The sequence below is a fragment of the Chlorocebus sabaeus genome, chromosome 21 (genome assembly GCF_047675955.1).
Source record: "Chlorocebus sabaeus isolate Y175 chromosome 21, mChlSab1.0.hap1, whole genome shotgun sequence".
In the NCBI taxonomy this organism is placed as follows: Eukaryota; Metazoa; Chordata; class Mammalia; order Primates; family Cercopithecidae; genus Chlorocebus; species Chlorocebus sabaeus.
In genome coordinates, this window is record NC_132924.1 from 62,531,019 (window position 1) to 62,548,477 (window position 17,459).

General features: G+C 35.6%; 1 protein-coding gene across 3 annotated transcripts in view; it reads right to left on the reverse strand.

Annotated features, from left to right (window-relative positions):
- The window catches only part of CFAP69 (cilia and flagella associated protein 69), a 67,013-nt gene that overhangs the window by 19,454 nt on the left and 30,100 nt on the right, over window positions 1–17,459 (reverse strand). For all 3 annotated transcript variants that reach the window (XM_007982238.3, XM_038004586.2, XM_007982237.3), the window contains exons 10-15: window positions 15,157–15,205; window positions 14,944–15,065; window positions 12,437–12,653; window positions 8,995–9,159; window positions 5,362–5,480; window positions 3,376–3,494 (exon numbers count right to left, since the gene is read on the reverse strand). In XM_007982238.3, the coding sequence (XP_007980429.3) occupies window positions 3,376–3,494; window positions 5,362–5,480; window positions 8,995–9,159; window positions 12,437–12,653; window positions 14,944–15,065; window positions 15,157–15,205 (791 nt within the window). The remainder of the gene's footprint in view (window positions 1–3,375; window positions 3,495–5,361; window positions 5,481–8,994; window positions 9,160–12,436; window positions 12,654–14,943; window positions 15,066–15,156; window positions 15,206–17,459) is intronic.

Consider the following 17,459-nt stretch of genomic DNA (forward strand, 5'->3'; position numbering starts at 1 on the left):
ATGAATGATCCTCGACATACCGATGCTTTCTGACTGAGCTCCCTGTACCCTGAACACAAGAAACCGTAATAGATAGGCAGGAATATTATCACCCCTCTTCAGCCTGAAGGTGTTACAGAAGATGGATCTTCAACCCTCTGCAACCCTTAGGATTAAGGCCTCTCTTATAAAAGGGATGGGGAAAATGTTAGATGCATTTGAACCAGAGCAACTCCAACTTGAATAGGAGCTGGGTAAAATGAAGCTGAGACCTACTGTGCTGCATTCCCAGATGGTTAAGGCATTCTAAGTCACAGGATGAGATAGGAGGTCACAAAAAATACTGGTCATGAAGACCTTGGGGATAAAACAGGTTGCAGTGAATAAGCCAGGTAAAACTCACCAAAACCAAGATGGTGATGCAAGTGACCTCTGCTTGTTCTCACTGCTACATTCCCACCAGTGCAATGGCAGTTTACAAATGCCACAGCAACATCAGGAAGTTACCTTATATGGTCTATAAAGGGGAGGCATGAATAATCTACCCTGTGTTTGGCATGTCATCAAGAAATAACCATACAAATGGGAAACCAGCAGCCCTCAGCACTGCTCTGATTATGGAGTAACCATTCTTTTATTGCTTTACTTTCCTAATTAACTTGCTTTCCCTTTATCCTTCGGACTCACCCTGAATTCTTTCCTGTGTGTGATCCAAGAACCCTCTCTTTCGGTCTGGATCAGGACCCCTTTCCTGTAACAATTTGCTAAAGTGCCTACTTTGGTTTGCGCAGCTCACATGGAATCAGGGGTTAAAGCTGCTGCTGGGGCTACTTACACTTTTTTTCCTGATAGGGAATGTGGACTGAACAAGCTGTCACTGGTGGTAGCAACAGATACTATTCTCAGTTCCTCCCAGAAATTGCAAGCCTGCTGTGGTCACTTTCTTGTGTCCCCTTTCTAAACATAGCTTCCTCTTGAAAAAAAAGAAAAGACATTGTTTCTACTGCCTGTTTCATCATGGTGTGTAGACAGTAGGAGTCGGGTAGAGGCTGGTATATAAAATGCCATCAGCTTTCCTCCTCCCATTCAGGTGGTCCCAGGTTTTACCCCTGGGGTGGCCAGAGATTTGGGCAAACATTATTCTGGATGTGTCTGTGAAACTGTTTCTGTATGTAATTAACATTTTAATCAGTAAACTGAATAAGGTAGCCTGCCCTTACTAATGTGGGTGGGCCTTATGCAAGCAAATGAAGATAGAAACAGAATGTAAAGGCTGAGTAAGAAGGAACTCCTCTGCCTGACTGCTGAGCTCGGACTCAGGCTTTCAGACTCATACGGATATATTTGCTTTTCTTGTGCTTCAAGCATCCAGCTTTCAGATTGGCACTTAGACCACCGGGTTTTCTGGTCTTTGGGCCTTCAGTCTCAGACTGGAAACTACACCATCGGTACTCCTGGGTATTCCACTTGCCGACGGTAGTTCTTGGGACTTTTCAGTCTTCATAATTGTGTGAGCCAATTCCTTATAATAAATCTCAATCTCTCTCTATGTTTTTTCCTACTGGTTCTGTCTCTCTAGGGAACCTTGACTAATATAATATCCAAATGCAAGGCGTCAGCAAAAGCTAAGACAATTTTAATGGAGAAAGAAAAAGTAGAAAGATTTACTCTACCAGATGTCTAGACTTATTAAAAAGACCTAATTATTAAAATAGCACATTACAAAAAGATAGACAAAAGACCAGTGGAACAGTACAGAAAGCCTAGAAATAGATCCAGATATATATGGACATTTGATTTGTACAAAGAAGGTACTGCAAAGCAGTGGGTAAAGGATGGTTTATCCAAAAACAGCATTGAATTACATCCACACAAAAAAAGGAAAACTTGTACCTCACCTTACACCATACATTCCAATCAATTCCAGGTAGATTGTAGGTCTAAATGTAAAGGGCAAAAACAATAAAGCTTCTAGAAGAAATATAGGCAGTGATCTTCATGACTATGGGGTAAGAAAAGACTATTTAAACAGGGCACTATAAGTACTGATGATAAAAAAAGACTGGAAAATTAGACCACACTGAAATTAAGACTATTGGTTCAACAAAAAGAGAGTGAAGAGAGTGAAAAATGTAAGCCTCAGAGTGGCAGAATATATTTGACAAACATATAACAGAAAAAGGCTCATGTCCAGAACATATAAAGAACTCTGTAAAAAACAATAGGTAATTCAGTAGAAAAGTGAGCAAGAGACTTGAGTAGGGATTTCACAAAAAAGAGGCTATTCAAATGGCAAATGAACTCACTAGCAATCAGAAATATGAAAATTAAAACTACAAAGAGACACTGGCACAAGTCCACAAGAATGGCGGCAATGAAAGATATAATGCAATGTGTTGGTAAGGGTGTGGAGCAAGGAGAAACCTCCACACTACTGGGAAAGGTGTAAAAGATGTAAGTACTTCGGAAAATTTTTTGGTATTATCTCCGAAAGTTGAACAGACATAAAAATGCCCAGATCTAGCTAGCCATTTTTACATCTAGGTGTATACTGGACAGAAATATCTATGCATGTTTAATAAAATATATGCACAGAAATAATTTTTTCATAAGCCTAGACTAATTTGTGTTTGAATCTTAGTTTTTAACAAAATATTTAACAAGTAAAAACAATGCAATGTTTTTAAAAACAGAAGAAACTTATAGAATAAAAAATATCGAGAAAGAAAATATTTTTTGTATGGCTATACAATGTATTTGTATTTTAAGCTAAATGCTATTATGAAAGAGCCAAAAACTTAAAGAAAATTAAAACATCTATAAAGTAAAAAAAATTACAGTAAGCTAAGGTTAATTTATTGAGAAAAGAAAAATATTTTAAAAATAAGTTTAGTGTAATCTAAGTGTAGACTGTTGATAAAGTCTATAGTAATGTATAATAAAGTCCTAGGCCTTCACATTCATTCACCATTCACTCACTGACTCACTCATAGCAACTGGTACTGCAAGCTCCATTTATAAGTGCCCTATACAACTATATGAATTTTTAAAAATCTTTTATTCTATAGTCTTACTGTACCTTTTTAAATGTTTAGGCATGTTTAGATACACAAATACTTACCATTGTGTTACAGTTGCCTACAATCTTCAGTACAGTAACATGACATACAGTTTGTAGCCTTTAGGTTATACCATCTAGCCTAAGTATATAGTAGGCTATACCATCTAGCCTACGTGTGTAGTAGGCTATACCATCTATGTTTGTGTAACTACACCCTATAATGTTTGCATAAGATGAAATTGCCTAAGGAAACATTTCTCAGAATGTATCCTCACTGTTATAAAGTGATGCATGACTGCTGTGAGTCTACTTAATTTGAGTACAGTAATACTCACCAAATGCTGTCCAATGTACTAAAAAGAAGTACATTATACCCTAAGCCACTCTGTAACTTCCTGGGGTCTGTTTTCATCACATGAAGAACCATATCTACTCCTTCGGTTCCGAAAATTTCCTGTTTAAGATAATTTGTTTTAAATTATTTCTTAAATAAATAATTCCTCCCTTTCCTACTTCATCTGTCCCCTAAAATCGCTTTTTTACCAGAGAAATACAGCAACATTGTTAGAAAAATACTATTTTTACCACAATTTAAAAAACTGTACTTACTTATTTTCAGGAATTTAAAATAAATTATTATAAAACTAATCATTTTAAGAGGGGGCATCAATCAACATGCCAGCTTAATAATATCCCTTGATACTTTTTGTTTTATTCCCTTTCTCCTAAAAAAAGTCATAAAACTTGCACTCTGATTTTCTTCAACATTATAATGACTGCAGTCTAGCATTATGTCAGATTGATTCTTAGATAGTAAGAATTATCATGCAAGATTTTCTAATGACCCTAAGAATTATCATGCAAGATTTTCTAATGACCCCAAGAGAGAAATAGGCTATAAATGTAGTTAAAACCTTTAATAATTTATGCGAAGTTTTAACCACTTAATATTTTTCTCTTACTAATTACCTTTCTCATTGCCTTGATGTTCAGTTCTGGTTCCCAGTAAGCAAGATTATGATTATTTTTCCAGAGGAGCCCAGGCACAGGGTGGTAGAATACGATGAGAAGTTGCATCAAAGCTTGGAGCTAAACAGGCATTCACTCAAAATCTATCTACTGAAACCATCATTTTTTTGTTTTTATATTTATAATTCCATCCCTTGCTATTTAATATTTAAATTATCAATCTCTGAGCCTCAGAGTTCACTATGGAGAAGATAAAAGGGGATTAAGATCTTGTTCTAACTTTTGGCTTTAGGCTTGAACCCAATTCAAACCCCAAACAACATTTAAAATGGTACAGCCCACTTTGGAAAACTCTTTGGCAGCTTCTTATAAAGACACACCTACTTTATGATACATCAATTCCAATTGTAGATACTTACACAAGATAAATGAAAGCATTATACCCAGCAGTACAAGACTAGCACAAGAATATTCACTCAGGCTTTATTCATTATAGCTGTAAATAAAAACAACCCAAGTGCCTACCTATCAATAGGGGAACAGATAAACAAATTTTGGTATATTCACACAATGGAATACAATTTAGCAATAAAAAGAAATGAATTATTGATACATGCAATGACATGAATTTCTTTTTGTCCCTCTCTTTCTCTCTTTCTTTCTTTTTTTTTTTGCTTTGGAGTCTCGCTCTGTCACCCAGGCTGGAGTGCAGTGGTGAGAGCTGGGCTCACGGTAACCTTCTAGATTCAAGCAATTCTCATGCCTCAGCCTCCTGAGTAACTGGGATTATAGACATGCACCACAGCGCCTGGCTAATTTTTGTATTTTTAGTAGATATGAAGTTTCGCCATGTTGGCTAGGCTGGTCTCGAATTCCTGACCTCAGGCAATCCATCTGCCTCAGCCTCCCTGAGTGCTGAGATTACAGGCCTGAGCCACCATGCCCGGTCAACATGGATATATTTCTAAAATATGATGCTGGATGACAGAATCCAGAATAAAAGAGTAAATATTGTGCGATTCCATTAATATAAACTTAAAGAATAGGCAAAACCAACCTTTAGGAATAGAAAACAGAATAGTAGTTTGTCAAAGTGAGCAGGGGCATGGTTTCTAATGGGATGAGGAAATTTTATAGACATAGAAATATTCTCTGTTTTAATTGGGGGTATTAGTTAAATGGGTGTATACTGTTGTATATTTTTTACCTTTTACTTTATATAATTATGCTCTAATTATTAACAAAAATATTAAATTTTCACAAAATTAAATATAATTATAGAAACTTCCAAAAACAGTTTATAGTGTTAGGTGACTGGGAGACCTGAACAAAACTTTCACAAGCATACATACCTTCCTTTGAATGTGATTCTCACAAAGACCAGATAGGATAAGTAAAATATCAGACTGGATTTCCAAAACAATGGCTTCTTCCTTTTCATTAGGCTTGCTTATTATATTTTTAAAGATTCCTGGTATGAAAATGTTCAAAGAATGTATAGTTATTGGACACTACTTTTATTTTGATCAATTACTTTTAGGAAATCTCTTCTAAAAAGTTTCTTTGGCTAGAGAAACTTTTATTTTATTTACTTATTTATTCTTATTTGTTATAAAAAGACAGGGTCTCATTATGTTGCCCAGGCTAGTCTTGAATTCCTCGGCTCAAGTAATCCTCCTGTCTCGGCGTCGCAAAGTGTTGGGATTACTTACGGGTGTGCACCACCATGCCCAGCCTAGAAAAACTATTTTAGAAGAGGATATTTTCATTGCATAGTAACCTAGAGGCTGTGAAAAGAAGATGATAAATGAATTCCTGGAGCTTTCAATACAATCAGTAGCCCTACCTACATATACAGAATTTCTCAGTATAATCCACAGCCTCACATATATAGAAATTCTAGTACAGAATTAATAGTATGTCATTAAAGGATGCCCCAATAACCGGACACTTTGCGCAGCAAACTGTGTTTAAAAATATGCAGCATTTCATGAGGTAGGAAATGAGTGCCTTTGCAAATATATAACTAAATTTCCTGACTGTGGTTTGCCTAATCTCTTCTTCTCCTCATGGTTAACAGGGTCAATTCTAGGCAAAGGCGGCAGATCTCTTTAGGTGCGCTTTCTACTCCTGTTATTGCTTTCTGTGTCTTTCCTTGATGTCTAACTGAAGGTGTTTTAAACAACTTTAGGTAACAGTATTCCATATCCTTTAAAATCCCTCTTTTGCTTGTAATTGAAATTGAAAAGGACTGAAGATGGCCACTAACACTGATGAAATGATATTCATGATACACTTTTGCCCCAAAAAGGATTTTTTAAGCTTTAAATAAAGAAAAAAAGTCACTTTTTCTCTGTTAAAGGGGTAACTGGCATTAACGGGAAAGTATGGAGCTGTGTTCCAAAGCAGAAGGGCCATGGAAATAATAGCCTATTTCCCTAACTGGCCTCAGCGACTATTCTAGGTCCCATTAGATGAATTACAGGTGGGGGATCAGACCCTAAGAGAGGCTAGTTGAGCCTGCTGGAGACCCAGTGCTGGGGTATGCCACGGATAGAGGGGCCTATATCACTTTATCAGGAATATCTTCTGGGAATCCAATTTGACTGGACATATGTCTGCTTCTTCTTTCTAGATCATCTCATTCTTCTTCTGACCTGGGTGCAGGGAGAAACTTTCTCTGCTGCCTGTAACTCATAGTATAATGCTTATATTTATGTACCTTTCAACTCCTTGCCTTTATTCTCTCCTTGTTATAGATCATTCTATTTCTCCCAGATTCTTCTTCCTAAAACACAACATTGTGCATATATCCTCACTAATCAAAACCCTTTAAGGCTCTCCATGCCTTAAGAGGATGAAGTTCGAACTACTGTCAATCACTCAAAACTCATTCTGTCTTGGCCTCTGACTATACAGTTAACCTGTCTTGGGTTATCTTCATAAAACTTTGGCTCCTCTTAAACTAGCTCTGAACACATCATCATGCATATTTCAGGACCATGTCTCTCTGTTCATGGTATTTCCTTGCTTGAGGGCCATCACTTCTTTTCCACCTCTAAACTACCCTGATCTCACAGAATCCTAAGACTTCCTAGCCTTGAAAACTACTCAAGCCTCTTAGTTTCTGTAACATTTACTCTGTACTACTCATTAAGTGTCTAATTGATGACGTGTAGGATAACACATGCTATCTTTCTATGATATACATAGTTTCTATTTTCTCATTAAGGAAAAGGTCCTCAGTGTCCTGCTCTATACATGTTTGTAACCCCAGTGTCTACACAGGAAATAAAACATTTATGTTTTATTTCAATAGCTTTTGGGGGAACAGGTGGTTTTTGGTTACATGGATAAGTTCTTTATTGGTGGTTTCTGAGACATTGGTGCACCCATCACTGCAGTGTACACTGTACCCAGGAAGGATATAAACATTTACATTTAAAATCTAGTTACTACTTATTGAGCACGTTACTACTACAAAGCCATGTTAGACTCAATAAGACAAGGTCTCTGCCTCTAAGAAGTTAACATAAAGATCAGCTTCTTTCCAGTTAAAGGGAAAAGGTTTTAAGAAGAAAAAAACCACTGCTATTTGTTTTCCCTTTTCCCTACCCTATTCCCTAGTGCAGGTGGGATTAATAATTCTTCCTAGACATATGAAAGATTACATGTCCTGTATTTCCTCTGGTTAGACTGAGTTTTGTACAACAGAATGTGCACAGGAATGAGAAAATGTACTTTCAGGTTTGTTCATCCCAAACAAACTGGGCAAAAAGGTAAATGTTTTCACCTAGCTCCTTTTCAATATACTTCGATTTCCTGTTATTTCCTATATTATTATTATTGGAGAGCACCACTCCACTAATGATGGAAGAGTAATCATCTTAATTTAACAAGTAGAATAGTTTTTGAGTAGACATTTATAATTAATGGACATCTAGCAGATTATATAATTGACTACTGAAGCAAAGCCTGAATATGAATGAAATAGCTCTTTTCAGTCAAGGAAAGGTATAATCTAGAGAACTATTTATTTTTTAAATAGCAAAAGACAAAGCAGCTTTTGTTTAGGGGTTCTGAATTCTACACTGAGTTTATGTGTACTTTTTTTTTTTTTTTTTTGAGACGGAGTCTCGCTGTGTCACCCAGGCTGGAGTGCAGTGGCGCGATCTCGGCTCACTGCAAGCTCCGCCTCCCGGGTTTACGCCATTCTCCTGCCTCAGCCTCCGAGTAGCTGGGACTACAGGCGCCCGCCACCACGCCCGGCTAGGTTTTTGTATTTTTAGTAGAGACGGGGTTTCACGGTGTTAGCCAGGATGGTCTCGATCTCCTGACCTCGTGATCCACCCGCCTCGGCGAGTTTCCCCTAAAATAAGTACACATGAGTTTATGTGTACTTATGTGTACTTATTTTAGGGGAAACTCATTAAGTGTATAATTGATGACATATAGGGTAACACATGCTATCTTTCTATGATATACATAGTTTCTATTTTCTCATCTAGCATAGTCAAGTGTTAAGTTGAAAGTCAAGGATATTCTGATATTTCATATCAGAAAAGAAACTCCTCTGTACATTTCTGTAAATACGAACATACCAATGTTCTGTTATGACACATGTATTGGAACATGCCATGTTATCCTGTTTTAAAATAGTTCCAATAAGGCTTGGCCAAAAGTGGTGACCTTTATTACAAAAAGAATAAAACATAACAATAGCCCATTTTAAAAAAAAGATAAAGATAATCCTAAATGAAATGATATCTGAGTTGAAGAAATAAATGTTTAAAGCGTTAATGAGTATAATATTTCAATAAGAAGACACACTGATTTATAGCAACAATATGAAACAAAAATCAAGAAAATATTCAGGAGTTTCTCAGTCATAAAGACAAAATAAATTTTGGAAAAACATTTCAAACAAAACTACTATTATTAAAAATATTTCTCTTTCATCAGTAAACCATCACATTATATTTTACCTATCATTTGCTGAATTGTTCCCTTTTCACAAAGATCTGTGTTTACAGTCTCATCTTCGAGGTAGACCATGGCTCTCAGGAGTCTTAAACTGTAACGCATCTGGGCAAACTTGTTGCCTCGGCCACCTGTACCATGAAAACTGTTACCATGACTGAAAAACGGATCTGTGGAGAAAAATTGATAGTTTAAAACAAAAACATTTCAAATAAAACAAATACATCAGATATCTTATACATCTATCAAAACTTTAAACAAATGTTAAAATTTTGTCATATTTGCTTTAGTTTTTTTAGAGAAATAAAATATCCCTTTTCCCTCTTATTCTCAGAAGTAGGTGTTTTAGAATTTTACTCAAATGTATCATATTATATGTATCTTTTGTAATTTGCTTTTGTTACTCAACATGTTTATTTTAAAAATTATTCACATTGTCACAAGTAGATCTAGATTATTCATTTTAATTGGTTTCAGTGTTCATTTCAATAAATGAATTATAGTTTATCCATTCGCTAGTATAAATTGTTACAATAAACATTCTGGTTCATATCCTCTTATATTCATCGAGAAGAATTTTTCCATGTGACCAGAATAATATAGGATACATCCACACTGAATTTTACTAAAGATACAATGTATAAGATGAGTTAATTTTTCTTTTTTTTTTTTTTTTTTTTTTTTTTTTTGAGGCGGAGTTTCGCTCTGTCGCCCAGGCTGGAGTGCAGTGGCCAGATCTCAGCTCACTGCAAGCTCCGCCTCCCGGGTTCACGCCATTCTCCTGCCTCAGCCTCCCGAGTAGCTGGGACTACAGGCGCCCGCCACCTCGCCCGGCTAGATTTTTGTATTTTTTTAGTAGAGACGGGGTTTCACCGGGTTAGCCAGGATGGTCTCGATCTCCTGACCTCGTGATCCGCCCGTCTCGGCCTCCCAAAGTGCTGGGATTACAGGCTTGAGCCACCGCACCCGGCCAATTTAAGAGACAGGGTCTTGCTCTGTTGCCTAGGCTAGAGGGCAACGGTATGATAACAGCTCATTGTAGCCTCAGTCTTCTGGGTTCAAGTGATACTCCCACCTTAGCCCCCCAAGAAGCTAGGACTACAGGTGTGTGCCACCATGACCAGCTGATTTTTTTTTTAAGAGATGGGGTCTCACCATGTTGCCCAGGCTGGTCTTGAACTTCTGGCCTCAAGTGATCCTCCTGCCTTGACCTCTCAAAGTGTCGGGATTACAGGTGTGAGCTACTGCACCTGGCCTTGATTTTCCCCCATGAAATCTGTTAAATGTGAAATGGTAGTTCATTGTTGTTAATTTACACTTACCTGATTGCTTTGGGATTGAGAGTTTTAAAATGGTTTTTGAAAATGTGGGCTTTTCTCTGTGACATGGCAGTTCCTAGTCTTTGTATACTTCTCTACTGAGTTGTTTTCTTGTTGATATATAGGAGTTCTTTATGAACCTGGATTCTAATCTACTATCAGTCACGGGGTAGTAAATGTCATCTCTCAATTTGTAAATTAGTATTTCACTTAGATTTTGTCAAACAGACATTTGTACGTTTTACAGTAGTTAAATGCATCGATCTTTTCTTATACGTTAAACTCATGAGTATTTTTAAAGAAACCTTTCCTATGCTGATATCTAGCAAAAAGATATTTTCCCATGTTTTCTTCTAAGAGTTCCACTTCACTGTATGCCTTTTCATATTTACATCTTTATTACTTTTGCAATTGATTTTTAGAAAAAACAAAGTGAAGAGGTCTAATTTTTATTTTTTCACATGGAGGACCAACTGCCTCAACACCACCCTTCCCTCACTGATTGGCAGTATCATCTCTCATAATGCCAACCTTCCATATATTCCATGCCATTGGTCTATCCATGACCCAGTACCACATAATTTTAATTACTATAGCTTTATAGGTCTTGATAAGTAGCAAGGCAAATCCTCCCTTCTTTATGCTATGCTTTCTTTAAAAGCTTCTTTTAGAAGTAGCTTTATGTTTCCAGCTAAAAAAAAAAAAAAGTTGAAAATACTGTTCTAAGTATAGAATGTTGGTTACAATTGTGGGTTCTATTATAGAACCTCGGTTAAATTTTTGCTCTGCCACTTGTGGCCAGGAATAATTATTTAGCTTTTTAGACTGAGTTCTACCCATCTGATACACAGGGATAATAATAGTACCTATACCTCCTAGGTTTGTTGAGAGGATTAAAATGACTTAATACTTGGAAGGTGTTTAAGGCTCACCAGATAGTAGGTTCTGAAAAACTATTAGCTATCAGTCTTTCTCTTATTAGCCAGCATTTCTCCTTTTGCCTTAAAGTTTTCTACAAACATAAATGATATAAAGGATAGACTGAAGACTTGCTTCATTTAGTGGAAAATAATTTTACAAGACTAAATTTAGTATCTCAGCGTATTAGAAACTAGAGAATAAAAAGGCTATCTTTTTTTTCCTCCTTCATGCATAAATGGGTGATATTCTTGATCTAATGAAAATGCATCATACAAGATTATTTCCAGAGCAAATTTACTACCAGAAAAGAAGCAATATCTTCCTTATAAAACTTTATTAAAAAATGAATGTATTTCTTATTTCCTCTCTAAGAACTGAAACAAAATACAAACAAATTGGGGCTCTACTAATTTGATAGACTACATTGGAGTCATTACTTCTGGCTAGAGGTCTAGATTTTAAGCTCCATAGAGAAAATGATGTTTATTTATTTAAAGCCTAACTGTATTTTCAGTAGTTAAGACAGTATCTAGTACCCAGTAGGCAGTCATAAATATTTGCTGAATGAATGTATTATAATACAGCCAGACTGGGCAATATCGTAATTGATTTCAGGCTCACGCCTGTATTCGCAACACTGTGAGAGGCCGAAGTAGGCAGATGGCTTGAACCCAGGAGTTTGAGACCAGCCTGGGCAACATGGCAAAGCCCTGTCTACAGGAAATACAAAAATTAGCTTCGCGTGGTGGCATGCACTTGTAGTCCCAGCTACTGGGAAGGCTGGGGTGGGAGGATCGCTAGAGCCCAGGAGGTTGAGGCTGCAGTGAGCCATCAGCATGCCATTGCACTGTAGCCTGGGTGACAGGGTGAGACCCCGTCTCAACAAACAAACAAAGCAAATAAAATATTGCCAGGATTTATTTTCTTCCCAAATATAATTTTTAGATACGTCTAATAATACAAAAATTTAAATTACATGTATGATTTCTTTCAGGTGTGCATCAACTATGAGGTTTACTAATGTCTGACTTTAAATCAAATCTGTGTTTTTCTTAAAACAACATATAAATACATTAAGAAGACAGGTCTATATGTTTTTACTTCTCATAGCTTTAATTAATTTCATTGTTATTTGTATGCATATATTGAGCATTCAGTTGAAATATGAAGATTAAAATTTTGACAAGAATCTTGAAGGGCCACTCACCTTCACTCTCACACCATTCTAGAAATGCAAGGACTCGAGCATTTCCCTGGCATGACATGTATTCTTCTATTAATAAAGGAGCCACTGACGACAAAGTGGCAATTGCATGCAGTTGTAATTCTTCATGCTGTGCTGCAGACCAGTCCATTATTTTTTGTTTCTCAGGCTTCTTAACATAGGTAAACAAAGCCAAAATAACTTTGCCATCAATTAATAGCTGTGAGAAAGAACAAAGGATACTTTGTTAGAAACATAGCTGAAAATACTTTAAGGCAATTAAATTAAAAATTTATATTTTGATGTTTTATTGAGGATTATTTCAAAATAATTCCTTTATAAAATAATCCCAATCTATGATAGGTACCAAAAAAAATAATAAAAAAACAAAAATTTAATAATGGTTATAATCCTCTTTTCTGAGGTATGTGCTCTCTGACAATAACATAAAATATGTGTTAATTTTTTGTTTCTGCTGCTCATATATGTAATTTAGTTCCTGCTTATAATAAAACCACAGGAGTAGAATATTTTGGGGTAAGTGCTGACATTTCTTTCCTTACTCTCTTTTTAAAAAGGAAATATCTCACAGACTCAGTTGTGTACCATAAAAAACAATTTTGTCTGAGGTAATGACTAAGTGAATATTTAACCACATGCAACAGAACTTACATAAACATTCTACCAAATAAATGTCAGTTAGGTCATAAGCCATGTTTCATTACATGCCTAGTACTTTAAAATTTTATTGAACCCATCATTTTAATAAAAATAAGATTAAAATGCATAGCTATTATGACAACAGAATTAATACAGCTGATTCTGATGGATGCATATTTATGATTCACAAGAGAATAAAATCCCATATGCTATATTTAATTTTCTTTTAATTTAGCATTGTTCTAGAAAGATTTTCACAAAAATAATTAATTTTTCTAATTCCCTACTACTCCATGTGAAAAGAATGCAAGATTTAGGGTTGAGAAAACAGGAATAACTACTAGTTCTAACATTATTGTTAGATTTAAGTATATGATGTTTCAAAAAAAAATCCTGTGTATTGCAAATGATAGTGTACATATTCATTATCATTACTAGTAATATTACTGGACCACAAATTATGTGACATATAAAAATTGTTGATTTCACTGCTCACAAAGTGTTTTAAGAAGCTCGTCACCATAATCTGTGCTACTTGGCTCTGTTGTCTATAAAATGTTGTTCAATCAATTAGAATTGATTTATAAACTGTAGTGCAAATTTTATTATCTTTATAGGTCTAATTTTAAAATTTATATAATACTCTATCGGAATAATAAATCATACTTTATGGAATAATTTTCCAAATGATTTTCCATTTGCATTTTGGAAAATGCACTTAGGTTCTGCACAATATGTATTTTTTTTGTCACAAATAACAAAGTTATAATTGTAAAGACAATTTTTCTTTTCCTGAGCATTTGAAAATATATATATTCCTTAAAGTTGCATTACTAAGAAAATGCTCAGCTCAGTTAAATCCTCATAATAATCTCGAGGTAGGTGTTATCCCCATGTTGAAGTTGAGCTACCTGAGATTTAGAGAAACCAAACAACCCATTCAATGCCACATAACTAGAAAGCGATAGCACTGAGATTCTGTCTGACTATAAAGCCTTTACTGCTAGACTATCCCATCTTTATATTATTGGTGGTGAAGTTGATAGACTGAATTCCTACTTTTTTATGGTAATCGTTGGAATTTGGTAGAGTTTTAGACTAGAAGGAAATTTCACGTAATGCAGCAACTAACTAAACTAACAGAATTGTTAATAATACATTTACTATCACTTTATAGTTTAAAAAACCTTCATCTCAACTTCACAATAGACCTGTGAGCAGGGCCGAAGCATTATAATCTTTCCTTTACAGAAGGAGGAAATGAACCACAGATAGATGAGGTAATTTTGCTAAGGCCATGTAGCTTGTAGGTGATAAGCCAGAAGTGAAATTCAGTTCCAATGTTCTTCAAATTACATCACGCTGTTATGCAGGAAACAAAGTATTAAGATGGATTCATAGAGAATAAAAGTAATTAAAGACACTAGATTTGTGTGTTGAAAAAACAGGTTCATAAGAGTTTGAGATTGGCATCACAGAGGTTAATGATTTTCTCCAGCATTAAATCAGTCCTTGTTACTATGGTCAGAGACAGATTATTAGGCTGGATGGGCCTATGTGAAGTTTCTTTCATTTTATGCTGTCTAATTCAAGAGATCTAACTGTATCATTAACTCTCTTAGGTTCTACTATTTTTCTTTGGTTTATGTAGTTTACATTTAAGTACTTCACTGTTTACTAACAGATAAGCAAAGAAAAATTTTTAAAGCTAAAATTCAGGTCAGTAAGATTTTACTACTTTCTATGGTAAATATATGAATTGATAAAAGATTTACAGTCAGGACTTTAAAATAGTTATACTATAAAGTGAGACAATTTTTATTGATTTTCCTGCCTTGATTACTCTTTACCTGTACAGTAGGTAAATCTTTACATAAGATCACAATTACATTGAATAGTAATTTCTTCAACTCAAAATCTTCATAGGAATTAGAAAGCTTAAGTCCTTTTACCAAAAGATTTTGACTTTTAACTGTGAGGGAAAAAAAGTAAAATGAAAGCTTAAATGTTGTACAAGACTCATCAAGATAATTATAAGAAGTTGAAAGTTTTATGTTTTTTACCTTCATTAAAGGTGGCAAACAGTATCAAATCCTTGGCAAAGCCACATTCCTAATACAAATACATAAAATAAGCAGAAAGATGAATGAATAAGATGCAAGTTATGATGCACACGCTCATATTTAATACTTATGTACATTTATCAAATTATCCTACTGTCATTCATTTGAATTCCTAAAGCATGAATAGTAATAAAAGGTGAAGCAAAAAATAAAAACATATAGCCAGATAAGCTTATTTAAAATTAAATAAGCCAGATTTATTTAATTTTAAACTTACTTCTGTAGGTTCTAAGAAATATTTTATATTATTCTATGAATAGTCTGTTTAAAATTGTTAAGGATCCAGAGTATATTAGGTCTTCATAGTTACTTCTATAATTCATTATCTATACTTCAAATGACACAGTAAGGGAGGAAAATCCAGTTACTCTCAACAGTCTTTCCTCTTAAACACCTCCACTTCTACCCCAACCATTCTTGTTATGTCAAATGTTTGGTCGAGAGATAATAAAGTAGTTCCTACTTAGCATGAAAAGCCCTGAAGAATCACCAGAGTTGCAAACATTTTAGCATGTCAGCATTCCTGGCAGAGATATCCTAGTTGGACTTTGCACATTAGGGAGAGTTTACAGGGGCAAACCCTGGGCTTACGAGCTTGTAGTTTTATAGCCCCATTACTTTAGGATCTATATGGTTTCTTTAGATGCTGATGATATTATTTCCTTTGACTTGTATTCATGAAATTCATCTGAATGTTTGCAAGGACACTAATGAGAAATTACTATAACTGAACAGGGGCTTCTAGAGAAACAAAGTTTCACCTATAAGTCGCAGCTTTAACTAGGATACTATGTAGGACTGTTTTCTTATTTGCACAGTATGAATTCCATGACTCTTATATTGGGACTACTTGAAGTCCACTGTTAGTGGGCTGAGGTCTTCATAGCCAGTTCTTTGTAGCACAACTAGAACTTACATGCCTGACTTGTGAATCTTGTTGCCAAGGATCTCTATTAAATAATTTCAATCATTCAATGATTTTTAATTAAAAAATATGTGAAGGCTCAGCTTCTGGTACAGATGAGTAGTAGCTCCGAGAGAAATTCTCCTGCTGGTGACAAATAAAACTATCGCGTGACCAAGAGTAAGCAGACACTGGAGGGATGTCAGAATTTTGTAGAAGGGAATGGTACCAAATGTTTCCCATTTTAAAAAAGGCTTTTGGGGCTGGGTGGTGGCTCACGCCTGTAATCCCAGCACTTTGGATGGCCAAGGTGGGCAGATCATGAGGTCAGGAGATCGAGACCATCTGGCTAACACAGTGAAACCCTGTCTCTACTAAAAATACAAAAAAATTAGCCCGATGTGGTGGCAGGCGCCTGTAGTCCCAGCTACTCAGGAGGCTGAGGCAGGAGAATGGTGTGAACCCAGGAGGCAGAGCTTGCAGTGAGCTGAGATCGCACCACTGCACTCCAGCCTGGGTGACAGAGCAAGACTCCATCTCAGAAAAAAAAAAAAAAGGCTTTTGACCTGAGAGCAGGCCATATTCTATACCTCGTGGGAATGCTAAAACTCAGAGTGACCCTGTGGTCTTAGTGGCCTGAAGAACCAGAAGACAGAGACAACCACAGATACTAGAAAGTGAAGGGAGAAATCCCACAAAGGAGAGAGCCAGAGAGAGAGAATGCTAAATTCTGTGTACAAACTCTTCCCAAATATCTGGCTGATGTCTGAACCACACAAGTGCAGTGAACACTCAAGCATCTCAGGCAAGAACTGAATTGAGATTTGGAATGCCATACCTCAAAGGGATGAGTACAGCCAAGTTAAATGTATAGTTATTAAAAATTCATCAGAGGAGTATACCAGAATCTACAGTAAAGATGCTCATAATGAATAGAAAGACAAGAACTCTCAGGAGAGACACTATAAAAAGGAATCAAAATAAATTCTAAAACTAAAAAATAAATCTGAAGTAAAAATGCGATGGATGAGATTAACAGCAGAATGGAGACGACAGAAATAAAAAAGTCAATGAATTTAAATATATAGACTAATACAAATTATCCAACCTGAAGAATAGAGAGAGAAATGATTGAAAAAAGTGAGCAGAGCCTCACAAACCTGTGGGACAATATCAAAAAGTCAAACATAAAAGTAATCAGAGTCCCTGAAGAAGTGGGGAGAGAGAATGGGACTGAAAAAATATTTGAAGAAATAATGGCCAAGGGTTCTCCAAATCTTATTAAAGACTTAAATTTATATCTCCAAGAAGCTCTATGAAACCTAAGCAGAACAAATAT